Raw genomic sequence first — 14,358 nt, 5'->3', positions numbered from 1 at the left:
GAGGGGCGGGGCATGGGCGTTACTGAGACCCAGCCAGCAATGTCACCCAGAACGCGTGCGCTGTTGTCAGATGTTCTGATTTTTTTAAAAGAGAAGCATAATTCTGAAGTCTTATGTGAAATCTCCAGATTTAAAAATTAGAGTAATTAATTTCTTAAAAACTGTATAGATCATCACAAAAGGTCACGTATCAGCCAGAAGCTGGTTGTTTTCAACCACTGCCTTAAAAGCTGCAGCTCCTCAGAGCTGTCCAAGGCCCTCCTTCCTCGCTCTGCGTCCTCTCTCTGTAGGGACAACATCACTCGTGATGTAACCAAGTGACAGGCGATTCATAACCGACGGTCTGTTTTTCACAGGGTTTCTAGAGAGTGCTCGTGTACCACTGATGAACAGGGGAGCGGGATGACGGGGCACCTGTGTCACTCACGAGTGGTTTTTTCAGAGCACACTCTCGTGTCACTCACGCGTGGTTTCTTAGAGCACACTCGCGTCTCGCATCTCCCAGAAGGCAGCTGGATGAAACGCGCTGACACGCGAAAACTCAGTGCGATGCCCCTATCTACAGCTCCCACATCTCCGCCAAGCTCCGGGAGCAGCTGTGCAGCTGCCCGCTCAACACCACCACCTGAGTGTTCGAAAGGCACCCCAAAGCTTACGTATGCTAAAAAGCAAACCTGCACGCTCCCCAAATCTGCTCTTCCTGTCTTCTCTGCATCTGGGGACAGACAGCACCACAATCTCTCAGACGTGCAGACACGAGTCTGCCACCACCTCCGTCTAAGTAACATCATCTCGTGCCGACTGCTGTAACTGCCTAACCGGTTTCCTGTGACTATTTCTGTCCTCCGCAATTCAACGCTCACACGTGAGCCAGAACGATCTTTTAAAAATGCAAATCTCAAATCAATACTCCTGTGTCTTTTGCTCTTAGTATAAAACCTGAAATCTTGCACGTGCGCTTTGGTGTCTTTCTTTCATGCGGCTCGCCCAGCGCCCGCCTTCCCAGCCCTCTTCCGCCCTAAGGATGCACGCTCTCCCGGTCTATTAACTATCTCAGGTCCCTCTCTGGCCGGGATCTGCAAACGCGCTCGTCACTTCATCCTCAGCTTGGGAAGCTAGTGGCTTCTTACCTTTCAAGTTCCAATTTTTTATCCTAAAGCCATAACTAATAACTCTCATCTAAACAGGATGAGAGTCAGGCAGCCTCTTCCCTCCCCTCAATTACCCACCCTAATACTCTTACACGAACTCGGTGGCATTTTTCTCCATTACACAATTATTTACGTGCTCACCACTCTGCTGTTTATCTTTCTTCACTAAGCTGAAAGTTAACGGGGCCAAATACCAGATCTTTACCCTCCACTACGTGCCAGCACCTGGAACGGCGCTAGATGCTACGGCCGAGCGGGTTCTGTGCACCCAACCGCCTGCTGCTCCACCTGTGGGCAGCAGCCGAAGGTCCGTTTCCAGGGAAGCCTGGCTGAGTTAGGTCTCCAGTCAGGTTCTCATAAAACCTGGCCTTTCTCCCTTTTAAAATATATCCTTATTAACAATTTTAATGACATCTAATGTATGATTCTGTTCTTTATTCCCCACCTCTTCCACTATAAGTTCCATGAGGCTCCACAGAGTAGAACGCCTGGCAGATAGCTGATATTTAAAAACTGGCATTGAGTAAATTATTTGTCACCAGTTTGCTGAGACGATCACTAGACTTATTATGGTGATCGTTTACTTTGTAAGGTATATAAATGTTGACTCACTATGTTTACACCCGAAACTAATACTGCATTGTCAACTATAATTAGAAATAAATTTAAAAAATAAAATCTAAAAAAAGTAGTGAGGGAATTAATATCCTATTTTCTCCAAGAGTATTATAATTACTAATTATAATTTACTAATATAATTATAAATAGACCGCCTCTCCATCATTAAAGAAATTTTAAAGATGTCAAAAAATTTTTTGTTGAATGAACGTAATTAAAGTTTAGGATTTCCCCTTTCTTTATTACGTTGTCAAAAACTAAAAAATGCTCAGCTTCTCCACCAAGGTGGCTTTTATTTTTCAAAAGTTCATAAATAATGAAAATCAGGAACAAAGACTCTTATCTTTGAGGGGCTTCTCATTTCCTCCAATGTATTGTCTTTAATCTTTTGGGAGAATAATGCCAATTAACATCTGCGTGATTACTTTGTGCAAATCACTTTAACACTGTAATCTCATTTGCTTCTAATAACCCTACTAATCCCATTTTATAGGAAGGGATATTGAGGCTTAAAGAGTTTACTTGGAGATCGGATGAAATGTATGGACTTTCTCCTGAAAAAATACACACACGCACACAGACACAAAATTAACTTACGGCATCAGAGGTTTTACGGACTTCCTAGAGTTAATTCGCAAACCCTTAGGGTTGAGATCTTTCAGAAAAAACTCCTGACTTAGAGACGTCTTCTGAGTGGATGGGCAATGCTTCCTCTTTCTTGATTGTTTTCTATCCTCTTTTCGATTCTTAAAAGACACTTTTTAGACATTACGAATGCACTATCTAGATTTGCTTCGCGTCATCTCATATCCAATTGAAGCGGCATTCGTAAAGATGCTTAAAGGTACTCTGTAAAATAAAGTCCCTCTGAATTTTCGGTTAAATTTTACGAAGTCAGTAATTTGAATGCTTAGATTTTTATTAGGAAACATACGGAATAACATTTTCCTGTAACACAGAAGCATTTCTAATTATTAGGTTAGTAATAATTATTAGATTAGTATATACTTAAAAACCCCCACAGCTACTAACGGATATCAATGAGCCATTTCTTACTAAAGAAACTATGTAATAGCTGCTTTGCATAAGAAAGAGAAAGCATTTTCCCCGATTTCCGAAACATGTTACTTCTTTTTTTTTTTAATCTCTTCTCAAAATTCCAAATTAATGCCAAGACCTGCCTTATCTTGCTTCGCACATCTATCGAAATTGAAAACTCTGAAGACATTTCAAAACGTACTTCTGAAAACAAAGAGCAGGAGACCTGTAAAGTTCACGGACATGCAACCGGTGGGCAAAGTAACCTATTTCTCCGACACGAATGACGGGCAACACGACGACCCTCTTACCTGCCGAGGTGGGTACCGCCCTCTCGCTGGAAGGCAGGGGCTCCTTCCTGTGAGGCCGACTTAGGGAAGTGTCCTGTGCAGAAAACAGTCCAGGGCTGTCGGATACCTTCTTCCGGCCACTGGAGCTGGGGTTCGAGACTCTGCAGCTGCCTATTGCACTTGTGAAAAGGTTTGTGTGCTCGTCGCTGCTGGCCAGATCAGAGCTGGGTGTGAACCCTCCAAGGGACAGACTCGGAGAACTTTCCGAGCAGTCGATCTGCAGCGGCGTCTGCAACCCCAAGGCCAGCGGACTGGGCTCCGCCGGCTCCCGGTGGACCCACGGCTCCTCTCTGTTCATCAAGCTCTTCGAAGGCGAGAGGTGGGGGCAGGCCATGTGACACCGGTGCTTCTCCTTATGCTTATACCTTTCTCCCACAGCGTCCTTGCCGAAGCGGTAGCGCTTCAGAGACTCCAGGACGGACCTGGAGGAGCCGGCGTCCACGGCCACCTGCGGCTGCTCCGAGGACCGGTGTTCTCTGTGCTTGTGGCGGTGCCTGTGCTTGTGCTCCACCATCCAGCCGTAGGCCACCTCAGGGGGCACGCTCGGGTAGGTGCTCATGGAGAGAAGGGGGGTCCGGCTGGTTGTGAGAAAGGCCTCCTGTCGAAGCAGCTTATGCTTTTTCTTGTGGTATTTGGCGGGATTGAGCAGGAGGTGGCCGGCATGCATGTAGGAAGGAGGCGGGAGGGGAGCGGTGAACGACGGGGACGGGGGCGGCGGGTAGAGGGTGGGCGGGTACCGGCCGTAGTAGCCCAGCCCGATGGGGGCGGCCGTGAGCGGGGAGGGCGAGTAAGGCATGCCGTAGGACGGGTAGAACCCGGTGCCGGAGAGCGGGAAGCTCAGGCTGTGCATGAAGGGCATCTCGGCCATCGCCTCCCTCATCTTAGGGGGCCTCCCCCTCTTCTTCTTTAAGTCAGGTTTTCGAATGTAGTGCAGAGGGTCTAAGGGGAAAGAAGGGTGCGTATAGAAACTATTAAAGTTGATTCGAAAAATGGTGGGCAGGAGGTCTCGGGGGATGAAGTGGTGGCTTCTGTGGGTGATTCGAATTTCACTTAGACGACTTATTAATTCCTCCAGGTCTGCGATAAAGTCTGGATCCTGTCTGTTGCGGAGCTGGGGGTATTTCTTTTTCCGTCTCCGTTTCTGCCTCTTCAACTTGTCGTAGCTGAGGTAATCGGGATTCCTGCGCTTGCATTTGTGTTTGTGTTTTTCTTTAAGACTGCTCAGGACCGTCGAGGTTTCGGGGGGGATCAGAGCAACGTGCTCGAAGGAATGCCTCCTCTTTTTCTGCCCGCAGAATTTCTCTGCCCTGTCTGAAGTGCTGTTGTTATCTGTCCCGATCCCGCTGTCGCTGGGAATGGTCTCGTCGCTGTGGGACTCGCTGATGGGAGAAGGGGTCGCCTCTTTCAGAGATGTGAGCTCACTCAAGTGCGAAGGAGAATTCGGCAGCAGAGTGGGAGGGGACAGGCGCCTCCTGCCCTTGGAGGCCTTCTTCATTGCAAGAGTCTGAATCATACTGCCCGGCCTGGAGTGTAGATGCAAGTACGGCACTGAGCTGGGTTCGACGAAGCCCGCGTCACTGCTTACGGGGCTCTGGCCGCCGCTGGTCCCAGAAGACTGAGAGCAAATGGGAGACGGAAGAATCTCAGGGCTACTGGCAGACGAAGGCAGCAAAGGGGGGAGGATCGGTCCCAGAGCGGACCCGGCCGCCTGCTGAGCCGTCTGCTCGAGGACAGCGAGGCTGGCAGGGCTACCAGAAAGGAGGCCATTTAAGACAGTTTTTGGTTTGCGGCCCCTCCTCTTTCCTATGTAAATGGTTCCTTTCTTGCTGACGTTTATCTGCTGGCCCAGCTTCGAGCCGAACGTGGCGGCAAGGCTCGACACCGTGTTGTGGAGTTTGGATTGCACTTTCCCTTTATTACTTGGTTCTACGGAGCTTGAGAGAATCTGATTCAGCAGCTTCTTTCTCTTTAAAGTCTTCATTTTATTTATTTTGCGGATAATCGTTTTCATCAATTGTCCATTGTTTCTCTTCGTGATTTTTTTATCTGGTTCCATCTCGAGATCACTCATGCTACAGACAGTTGGCCTGTGCCTGTCATCTAGATCATCGGGATCCTGAAGCTGGTCCTCACTCTCAAAGAAATCACTGCTACTTCTCTGGTTGTCACTTTCGGACTCTAGCTTGCTCGGACTTTCGGTGGCGACGAATGGAGCCACCGACAGGACAGGTGGCTTCATCTTGACTGGTGACCTCATTTGCCTCTTAGGTCTGCCTCTCTTTTTCGGAAAAGGAGACACAGACAGACTTTGTTTGAAGGAAGGAATTTCAATTTCCGGCTGTAAAATCGGGGGTTCTTGCTCTTCCTTAGACTGCAGAGAAAACACTTTAGACGCGGGGATCTTCAAAGTCCGTTTAGGGGGGCCCTCCAGTTGCGGCATCTCCTTAGACTTCGGTCTCCCTCTTTTGGGCTTATAAATATCAGACAAAAGGTCACTCGAGACACACATACTGGAGGACAGTTTGTGCGTGGCGAAGGACTTACGCGACGCTTTCTCGCCGTCGGCCAAGAGAGCAAGGGACGGCGCCGTGGACGTGCTCAGCTTCGGCAGCCGGCGCTTGAGGAAGGCGTGATCCACGAATGACGGCGGGCCGATGCTCTTCAGGAACTTGGCAGGCTCGGAGCTCCCGCCCGACAGGGAGCCGCACGCGACATTTTTAAAAAGCTCCGATCTTTCTAATTCGAGGTCTTTGGGAGACCGGCACGTGCTTCTCGCCACCACTTTGGTCCACCGGGGCTTTCGTCCTTTCCTTTTTTTTAGTGGCTTGGACTGCAGACTGGCGCTCAGGCTCTCGGCAACTTGGCAGTGCTTGTCGGAGGCGGTGACCGCCCCCAGCTTGAGGAAGGGCTTGCTACTAAATAAGCTGGTGAAGTTGACAACCGAAGGGGTGACCGCGTGAATACTGGATTCGGAACCCAAGCCTGGCTTTTTTCCCAGAGAAGAGCTTATGCGTGGGATGTCTAGGTGCGTCGCTTTCGACTCGCTTAGCTCTTTATCGAGCCCTTTACATTCGACATTCATGCCGTGACCCACAGACCTGTGGCCGAGGGTCAAGTGGGGACTTTCGGAAGGAAACGGGGTCTTTCCGCCAGATTCCGACATTTCTTCCATCAGTTCGGTGGGCGGACTCAGAAGCAACGGGTTCGGAGCCAACTGCGAAGCAGCTTCGGGCGGACTCCTGGCCACGGGGTTCACGGCCACAGCGGGCGACGGCGGCGGGAGGGCGCCGTCTCCCGCCGCGAACGGGGCCTTGGCCGCGGCCGCGTCGCCCACGCGGAAGTCCGGGGAAGCGCCGCGCACGGGCGGCGGCCTCTCGAGCTTCGCAGGTTCGTACGGGCCCCGGTCGCCGGGCGAGAAGCCGTCTTGCTGAACGCACGTCCCCTCGGCAAACATCTCTTTCTCCAAATTAATGATTTCTTTTCGAACCGAGAACTTGTCCAGCACGCTTTCCTTACTCTGCCGGAGAATGCCCTTCTCGAAAGTTCTGCCGGCGGCGCCGTCCCTCAGGGCTTCGGGCAGCTCCTGACTTTCGTGGCCGCCGCCGTGCGAAGCCTTGAGCGGTTCCTGAGTGGGGAGCAGCGCTTCGGCTTTCAGGGCGAGGGCGTCTTTGCCGAGCAGTCCCGCCATAGGACACCCGACGAGCTTCTTGCCGACGTCCCTGCTGACGAAGCCCAGCGCTGGATGTGCCACCAGCTTCTTCGCGCAGTCCTTGGCCGCCAGGCCCGCGGCGGAGCCCAGCTTCTTCCCCAGGTCTTTGTTGACCAGTCCGACCACAGCGCCGAACCCCAGCTTCTTCCCGGCGTCCTTGTTCACCAAGCCGGGCACGATGCCGATCCCCAGCTTCTTCCCTGGATCCTTGCCCAGCAGGCCCACTGCGGTGACCGTCCCCGGCTTCCTCCCCACGTCTTTATTGACGAACACCGCCGTGGCGCCAGTCCCCAGCTTCTTCACCGAGTCCTTACTGACCAGCCCCACCGCCGCGTTAAACACTGGCTTCTTCCCGGGATCCTTAGTCACCAGCCCCACGGCTGCGCTGACGGCCGGCTTTTTGATGAAGTCCTTCCGTAGCATCCCGGCCATGGAGCCGACGCCCGCTTTCCGGATCAAATCCTTGCTAACCGACCCTGCGGCGCCGGCGCCTAACTTCTTCGGTTTCGTCTTGGAAGACTTGGAGGGAGGACAAGTTGCAATGAGCTGGGCCAACTTTTCTGTTACACTCGTTCCTCCATTGAGTAATGCTCTGTCCTTCAGATCAGGATCCCGGCTGCCGACGAGGGTAGATGATGTCGCATTCATGTACTCTGTCATTTCTGAGCGTACTGGAGAGAGCTTCTTAGACAAAGGACTGTTTTCTCCCTGTGAATGAAGGTGGAGGCTGTCCGCAGACTGGCATTCAATGGCTGCAACGTCACCTGCTTTCTTGAACAATTTTGAAGGGTCCTAAAATTTGAACAAGAAATAGGTTTCAGAGAGAGTAAGCCTAATACCGATTCAACGTATTATTACGATCGAACAAACTAATTGATCACATGTCCGATATGATAGGCAATAGTGCTTTTGAAAAAAATTTAACTGAGCTAGAACAAATAATCCTAAAGTTTATATGGAATCACAAAAAACCATGAACAGCCAAACCGATCCTGAACAAAGCCGCAGGTATTGTGAGCTCTGATTTCAAACTCCACTACAAAAGCTATAAGGATCAAAGCAATATGGTACTGGCATAAAAACAGACACGTATGGTCAATTAATCTATGACAAAGGAGGCAAGAATATTCAATGGAGAAATGACAATAATTCCAACAAGTCCTGTTGGGAAAACTGGATCCTTGCAAAAACGTGCAACCGGACCGCTCTCTTACAGCATATACAAAACAAACTCAAAATAGACGAAAGACCTAAAGGAAACCATCAACGAAACAAGAAGACAACGTACTGAATGAGGGAATGTATTTACAAATAACATATCTAATAAGGGGTTGATACCCAAAATATATAAGAAACTCATACCACTCGACAACAACCACCAAAACGATCCACTCGAAAAATGGGCAGAGCAGATGAAGACACATTTCTCCAAAGAGGACAGACGGGATGGCCAACAGCACATGAAAAAATGCCCCACATCACCACCCATCAGGAAACGCACATTAAAACCACAAGGAGATACCGCCACACACCAGGCAGAATGGTTATTACCAAAAGGTCAACAAATACCACGTGCTGACGAGGCTGTGGAGAAAGGAAATCCCTGTGCACTGTTGGTGCACATACTGGGGCAGCCACTACGGAAAACAGAATGGAGATTCCTCAAAAAAACAAAAAATAGATCCGCCATATTACCCAGAAATTCTACTTCTGGGTATTTATATAAAGAAAACAAAAACACAAACATAAAAATATACATGCACCCCCTGTGTTCACTGTATATTATTTACAACAGCCACGATATGGAAGCAATCTAGGTGTCTACTGATCAATGAATGAATAAAGAAGCCGTGGGACATACAGACAATGGAATATTACTCGGCACTGAAAAAGAATGAAATCCTGCCTTTTATGATAACATGGATGAACTTGCTGTATTATGCTAAATGAAGTAACTCAGACAGAGGCAAATATCATATGGTTTCACTTGTATGTGGAATATAAAAAACCCAAACAAATAAAACAAATGAACCAACAAAACAAAACAAAAACAGACTCATAGAAACAGAGATCAAACTGATTTTGCCAGAGGGGAGGGGATTGGGGGATGGGTGAAAAGGTGAAGGAGATTATAGTCAATAATACTGTGATAAGTTTGCACGGTGACAGATGGCGATCACACTGTGAGGTATATAAACGTCAAATCACTATACTGGTACGCCTGCAACTAATACAGTATTGTATACCGACTATATTTAAGTAATTTAAAATTAAAATTAAATACAAAATCTTAAAAACTAAAAAATGTTACACTGAAGTCAAAGTATATTAGTTCCTCTGCTGCTATATGAGAGGCTATCAAAGTGTTATCTCGGTTGACTTTCAATCATATAAATCTATATTTTTTACTGGGTATTTAGAAATATCCCTATTTTTAAAAGGTAAATTAATAGTCTTAGAGTGACTCAAGGTGACTAAACATACACTAGCATAAAAACACACTGATTTTGAAAGAGAAATGTCGTTGGCTACGATGCCCCGTGGCCATCTTTTAGGATAATGGCGCACTGCCTCCCTGTCATCGACTTCAGTGACTTCCAACCCAAACAGGCGGCCTCTGACCTACTTCCACTCCTGAAGCTCATTCTCAATTAGTCTTGAATGAACAGTCAAGTTCTCTCTTAATGTGAGAAGAAAAGACAATAAAGCCTATCAATATTTTCTTTAGAACGTGTTTTTATATAAAATCTTACAGTTGGAAGTAACTTTTAAATCGTTAATGGAAATTGCTCTCTGATGCATGAATCCTCACTATATACAAATGAATTCATAACTTCATACGACAGTCTGTTTTACTTTGGATAGCAAAGAGTTTTTTTCCGTCATGTTTCAACATTTTTTTTTTTTATTGAGGTGTACAGCACACCAATGAGTTCTTAATTATAAAATACAAATGAAAAGACATGCCATGTTTGTGGACAGGGAATATAAAGATGATCATTTTCCCTAAGCAAATTTATAAATGTAGTATCGCTCCCGTAAAAATGGCACCAAGATTCCTTTCGGGAGTAAGGAAACGACAGGAGTGAGGGTCCAGGGCAGACTACTGCCCCCCAAAGTGGAGCGACCACAGAGAAACTTACCGGAGCAGAAACCCACGAGCTGCTGCCGCGGTGGGAACCAGTGCCCGGCCAGGGAGCTTCCGTGCATTTTAGCTCCGGGATCTCTCCCTGGTTCTCACAATGAGAAAAACCCCCTCTTGCTTCTCGCAGAGGGAGGGAAAAGGAACCATTTTGAAACATGCCAGTCTGTTCTGTTCTTAACACGGTCACCTCTCCAGAAAAACTATTAACCAAAGCCTAACCTGCTGGGACTTAACAAAGCCCAGCAGACCTAGCAGAAGGGAAATGGCCAGCTGTAGGCCGCTCTAGCCGTCCTGTCCCACTTTAGAGGGGAGGGGGGAAGCGAGAGGCATTTGTGCAGTTCGCCATCTCAAGGCTGAGACCTCCTCCCAGGACCGGAAAACACTCTCCCCTCACGCCCGCCGCAGGACTACAGGTCTGCGCACAGCAGCTCCCCTCACCCAGTACATCATGCCCGGCTGGTGAGAAAAACATCGCAAGACATGCCGGAAGACAAAAACGCAGTTTGAAGAGACAGAGGAGGCACTGAAACCAGACTCAGATATGGTAGGAGTTTAAAAGTATCGGAATGCGAATTTCAAACTGAAAAGCGAATATAACACCCAAGAACTAAGGGACAACAAACAGTGTAACAATGGAAATGCCAGGAGGAAAAGGAACAGCAGATAGATTTTGAACAATGACTGAGAATTTCCCCAAATTAGTGTCAGATACCAAACCCACAGATCCAGAAAGCTCCGAGAATGCTAAGCGGGATAAATGCAAACACGAAACAAAACGAAAAACCAAACTGCACCTAAGCACATCATTTTCAAAATATAGAAAATCAAAGATTAAAAAAAAAATCCTGAAAGAAGTCAGAGGAAAAAAAAATCTTACCTGCGGAGAAGCAATGATAAAAAACATATTCAACTTCTCTCAGAAACCACACAAGCAAGGAGAGAGTGAAGAAAGAAAAAAATGACCAACCTAGAATTTTCTACCCTGTGAAATTATCCTTTAAAAGTGAAGTAGAAACACTTTCTCTGACAAACAAAACATGAGAGAATTTGTTGCCAAGTAGACCTGCCTTGCAAGATGTTAAAAGAAGTCTTTTGTGAGAATCAAAAATCATACAGGTCAGAAACTTGGCTCTGCATAAGGAAAGGAAGACCACTGGAGAGAGAAAAAGCAAAGGTAAATAAAAACTTGTATCTTTCTTATTCTTAATTGCACTAACAGATAACAATTTGTTTAAAATTATAACAGCAACAATGTATTTGATGATATATAGTTATCATAAGAAGATACAGTGAAACGAATGACAGCAGTAATAGGAAGGACGAGAGAAAAGAATATGAATTATTTTGTTATTATAAGGCATCTGTGAAGTGATCCAGTGTTGTTTGAAAGTGGACTTAAATTAGTTATAAATGTGTATTGTAAACTCTTGGATGATGACTCAAAATGTAAGGAAAAAGGTCTATGGACAAAGTTTTCCCAAATGAATGTATGAAACATAAGTTACTCACAAAACTATGTTAGAAATTAGAAATATAAGTAAACCAAGAATCTTAAGTCTGTTCCCGAAGGAAACACATTTACGAAAGGTACAAAGCTTCAGTCTGTAGGATATTAATCAAAAGAGGACCAAAACATTTGAGAATGGCGGGCGGGCGCGTGTGTGTGTGTGTGTGTGTGTGTGCGTGCGTGTGCGTGCGCGTGTGTGTGACTCCTAAACCAAAACATTAAAGAAAATTCAACATACAGATGATTAAGTCGAACGTTTTAATAGAAAAATCACCAAGTATTTTCTTTCCAAAGGGAGACCGCTAAGGCTTTTCTTCAATTTCGAAATCAGTAGGTGCTGCGCGTGAGCTCTGTTGCAGACCGAGGCCCAGACTCCATGCTCGTGCTCATTCTATTCATTATACTGCCCCATTATGATCGAGTCAGCCAAAACATATTACTAAAAGCTTATCTCCTTCAGAGAATGTCATGATGAAACAGCAATAATAACATGGACGTTACATGTGATACGAACTTCGACCGGCAAAGAGCTCTTCCTGCGGCTCGATACGCTCTCAGGAGCGAGCGTGAGGCACCAGCCCGCCCCGGCAGCGGCAGCTCACGATGGCAGCCCTAGCCCTTTATCGCCCGTTTTATTCCCGAAGTGAAAAATCAGCACAGCACGCATCTAACTTAGTCTACAACCCTCCTGTCAGGATTTCTGCCCCCAGGTCCCATCTGACTGGTTGGGGAAGAGGCACGACTCGGAACCGTGTCCCCAGCAGCTGTGACTCGTGAAGCAAGGTCACACAGGAAACAGCTTCTCTTTCGTCACGCGGTCACCCTTTTCCCCGGTGAATGAAGTTCTATAAAAGCTCTGGGTTTTGCTCCGTCGCCACGTAGGGCCTTTAAGTCTGGTTTCTCCTTCGTTCCTTTCTACGCGGCCGTATCTCAGAATCGATTAGCGATGCGCCCTTGCGGGCCAGCCGGTCCGAACGTGAGCATCTCCGCAGCGATGGAGTCATTAAAGCGAAATCAAAGATGTGAACAGACAACCATAAAAAGCAGCGTGTGAATTAGCGCGTCGATGTGATGATATTTGGGCTTAATTTTCTGGGACTAAGGAAGCCATGCCTTCCATCGATTTGGTTCCATAATGACTTCTTCCATTAGCCAGGCCGACAATGGAATGAGAAGCGCGCGCACTCGGCACACCTCATTCCGTGCGTCACCAAAACCTGCAGCAGCCTGACGCAGACCCCTGACGCTCACACTGTCAGACGCGCCACCAGAACCCACTGCAGCAGCCTGACGCTCACATTCTAAGGGAAAGCGAACCGCTCAAGCGGCCAGAAGCGGCGCTGATTAGAGAAGCTTCCACTGGGGAAGAAAGGAGAACCGGCGCTGGGCCCGACACCGATGACGGAGGTCCCGGCTCCCCGGGGTATTCACAGCGGAGGCTGCAGCGCTGGAAGGGCGCTGCCTTTCCCTCCATTTATGGGCACGTGTGCTCCCAGCGTCTGTGCTCCTTTGGAAGAGGAGTGGCGTGGCCCCCCGACTGTCTCCAAGGCTAAGGACAGAGCGCGGCTGCCCCCTTCGCTATCTGTTTTCTGTACGGAAAGGGAGAAAAAAAGGCTTTACAGAAATATGAAGATCCAGGAGGATTTGCATAATAGCTGCTGCCACCGAGAGGCTGGGCTCTGCGCCAACTCCCTCTTCTTCTCTACTACAAAATAACTCTAGCGTAAGCAGCTCCCAGAGTTCAACGACCCGCAGGAAGGTACGAAAGGACTGCACCGAAAGCAGGATCTGGAGACACCCGCGAGCCCTCAGATCTTCTTGCTTAAATAACTTGTCACCGAGAACGTGGGTGTGGAAAAGCACGTTTCCAGAAGTTGGTGTAAGAAAGACCACAATCAGAGATGACACTCCCACAAGATATAGGTAAGGTGAGGAAACGTGAGTATTTCCCCCTATTTAGCAAGTCTCACATTCTCCGGTGAGAGCTAAGGAGCCTAAACATAAAAAACTTCGTTTAAAAAAGGCACCGGGATCAGCATCATCCCCACAGCAGAAACAACAAAGCAGTTTCACTTGGGTTTATCTGGTATCTTAGTGGACGAGTCATCAAGATGTGTCAAATGCTTTCAAAAGGTGTTTGACGTCTAAGAATGTTTCCCTAAGTAAGAACCGAGTGGGACTGTTTTAAATGTCTGACCTGTCATGAGATGAACGGGTTTCCTAAGGGCTGTTGCCAGAGCTGTCCCTTCCCGGGGAATCCATGAGGCGGCTACAGGCAGCAGCATCGCTACCAACACCACCAATTTCTGAAAAGCAGCAAACTACGGATTGTTTTAAACAGACCTAGAAGTTCAATTATAAAAGCACATGCGAAAGCACCATCTTAGGGCTCGGGAAGAAAACCCTCTTGTCCCCGAGCTATACCGTAAGGGTGACAGTTTTGGGGGTGCTGCTGCTGGCATTTCTCTTATGCATACAGAGCTCGACCCACGGTCCATGATCTGACCGAACTATTTTTAAAGCATGTTCTGTGTCGGTCACGAAATGCACAAACTAAAAACACCACCCTGACGCTCGAGGAGCTTTGCTAGCAAAAGACAAGTGACTCCGCAGTCACGAGATGACATGACGTGTGTTAAAAACAGAAATGCACGCGGTGGAAGCACAGTGGCCGCAGCGAGCCTGCCGGGGAGGGCTCGGGGGCGCGGCACAGACCGCGGGGCTCTGGGCTCAGCCCCCTCCCCGCCTTCCCCTCTCCAGTAAGTGCGAAAACCTTTCTCTTTCTCTTTAGGAACTTTATTTTCTAATTTTCCGGTTTTTATCTCAGATAATTTACTTCT

General features: G+C 47.8%; 1 protein-coding gene across 5 annotated transcripts in view; it reads right to left on the bottom strand.

Annotated features, from left to right (window-relative positions):
* The window catches only part of ASH1L (ASH1 like histone lysine methyltransferase), a 108,147-nt gene that overhangs the window by 62,780 nt on the left and 31,009 nt on the right, over positions 1–14,358 (bottom strand). For all 5 annotated transcript variants that reach the window (XM_039849607.1, XM_039849610.1, XM_039849609.1 and 2 more), the window contains exon 3: positions 3,119–7,658. In XM_039849607.1, the coding sequence (XP_039705541.1) occupies positions 3,119–7,658 (4,540 nt within the window). The remainder of the gene's footprint in view (positions 1–3,118; positions 7,659–14,358) is intronic.

This window comes from Pteropus medius, unplaced genomic scaffold, assembly GCF_902729225.1.
Source record: "Pteropus medius unplaced genomic scaffold, Ma_sr-lr_union100, whole genome shotgun sequence".
NCBI classification, from domain to species: domain Eukaryota; kingdom Metazoa; phylum Chordata; class Mammalia; order Chiroptera; family Pteropodidae; genus Pteropus; species Pteropus medius.
Note: the sequence above shows the minus strand (reverse complement) of the source record. Positions and strands in the feature narration are given on the sequence as shown.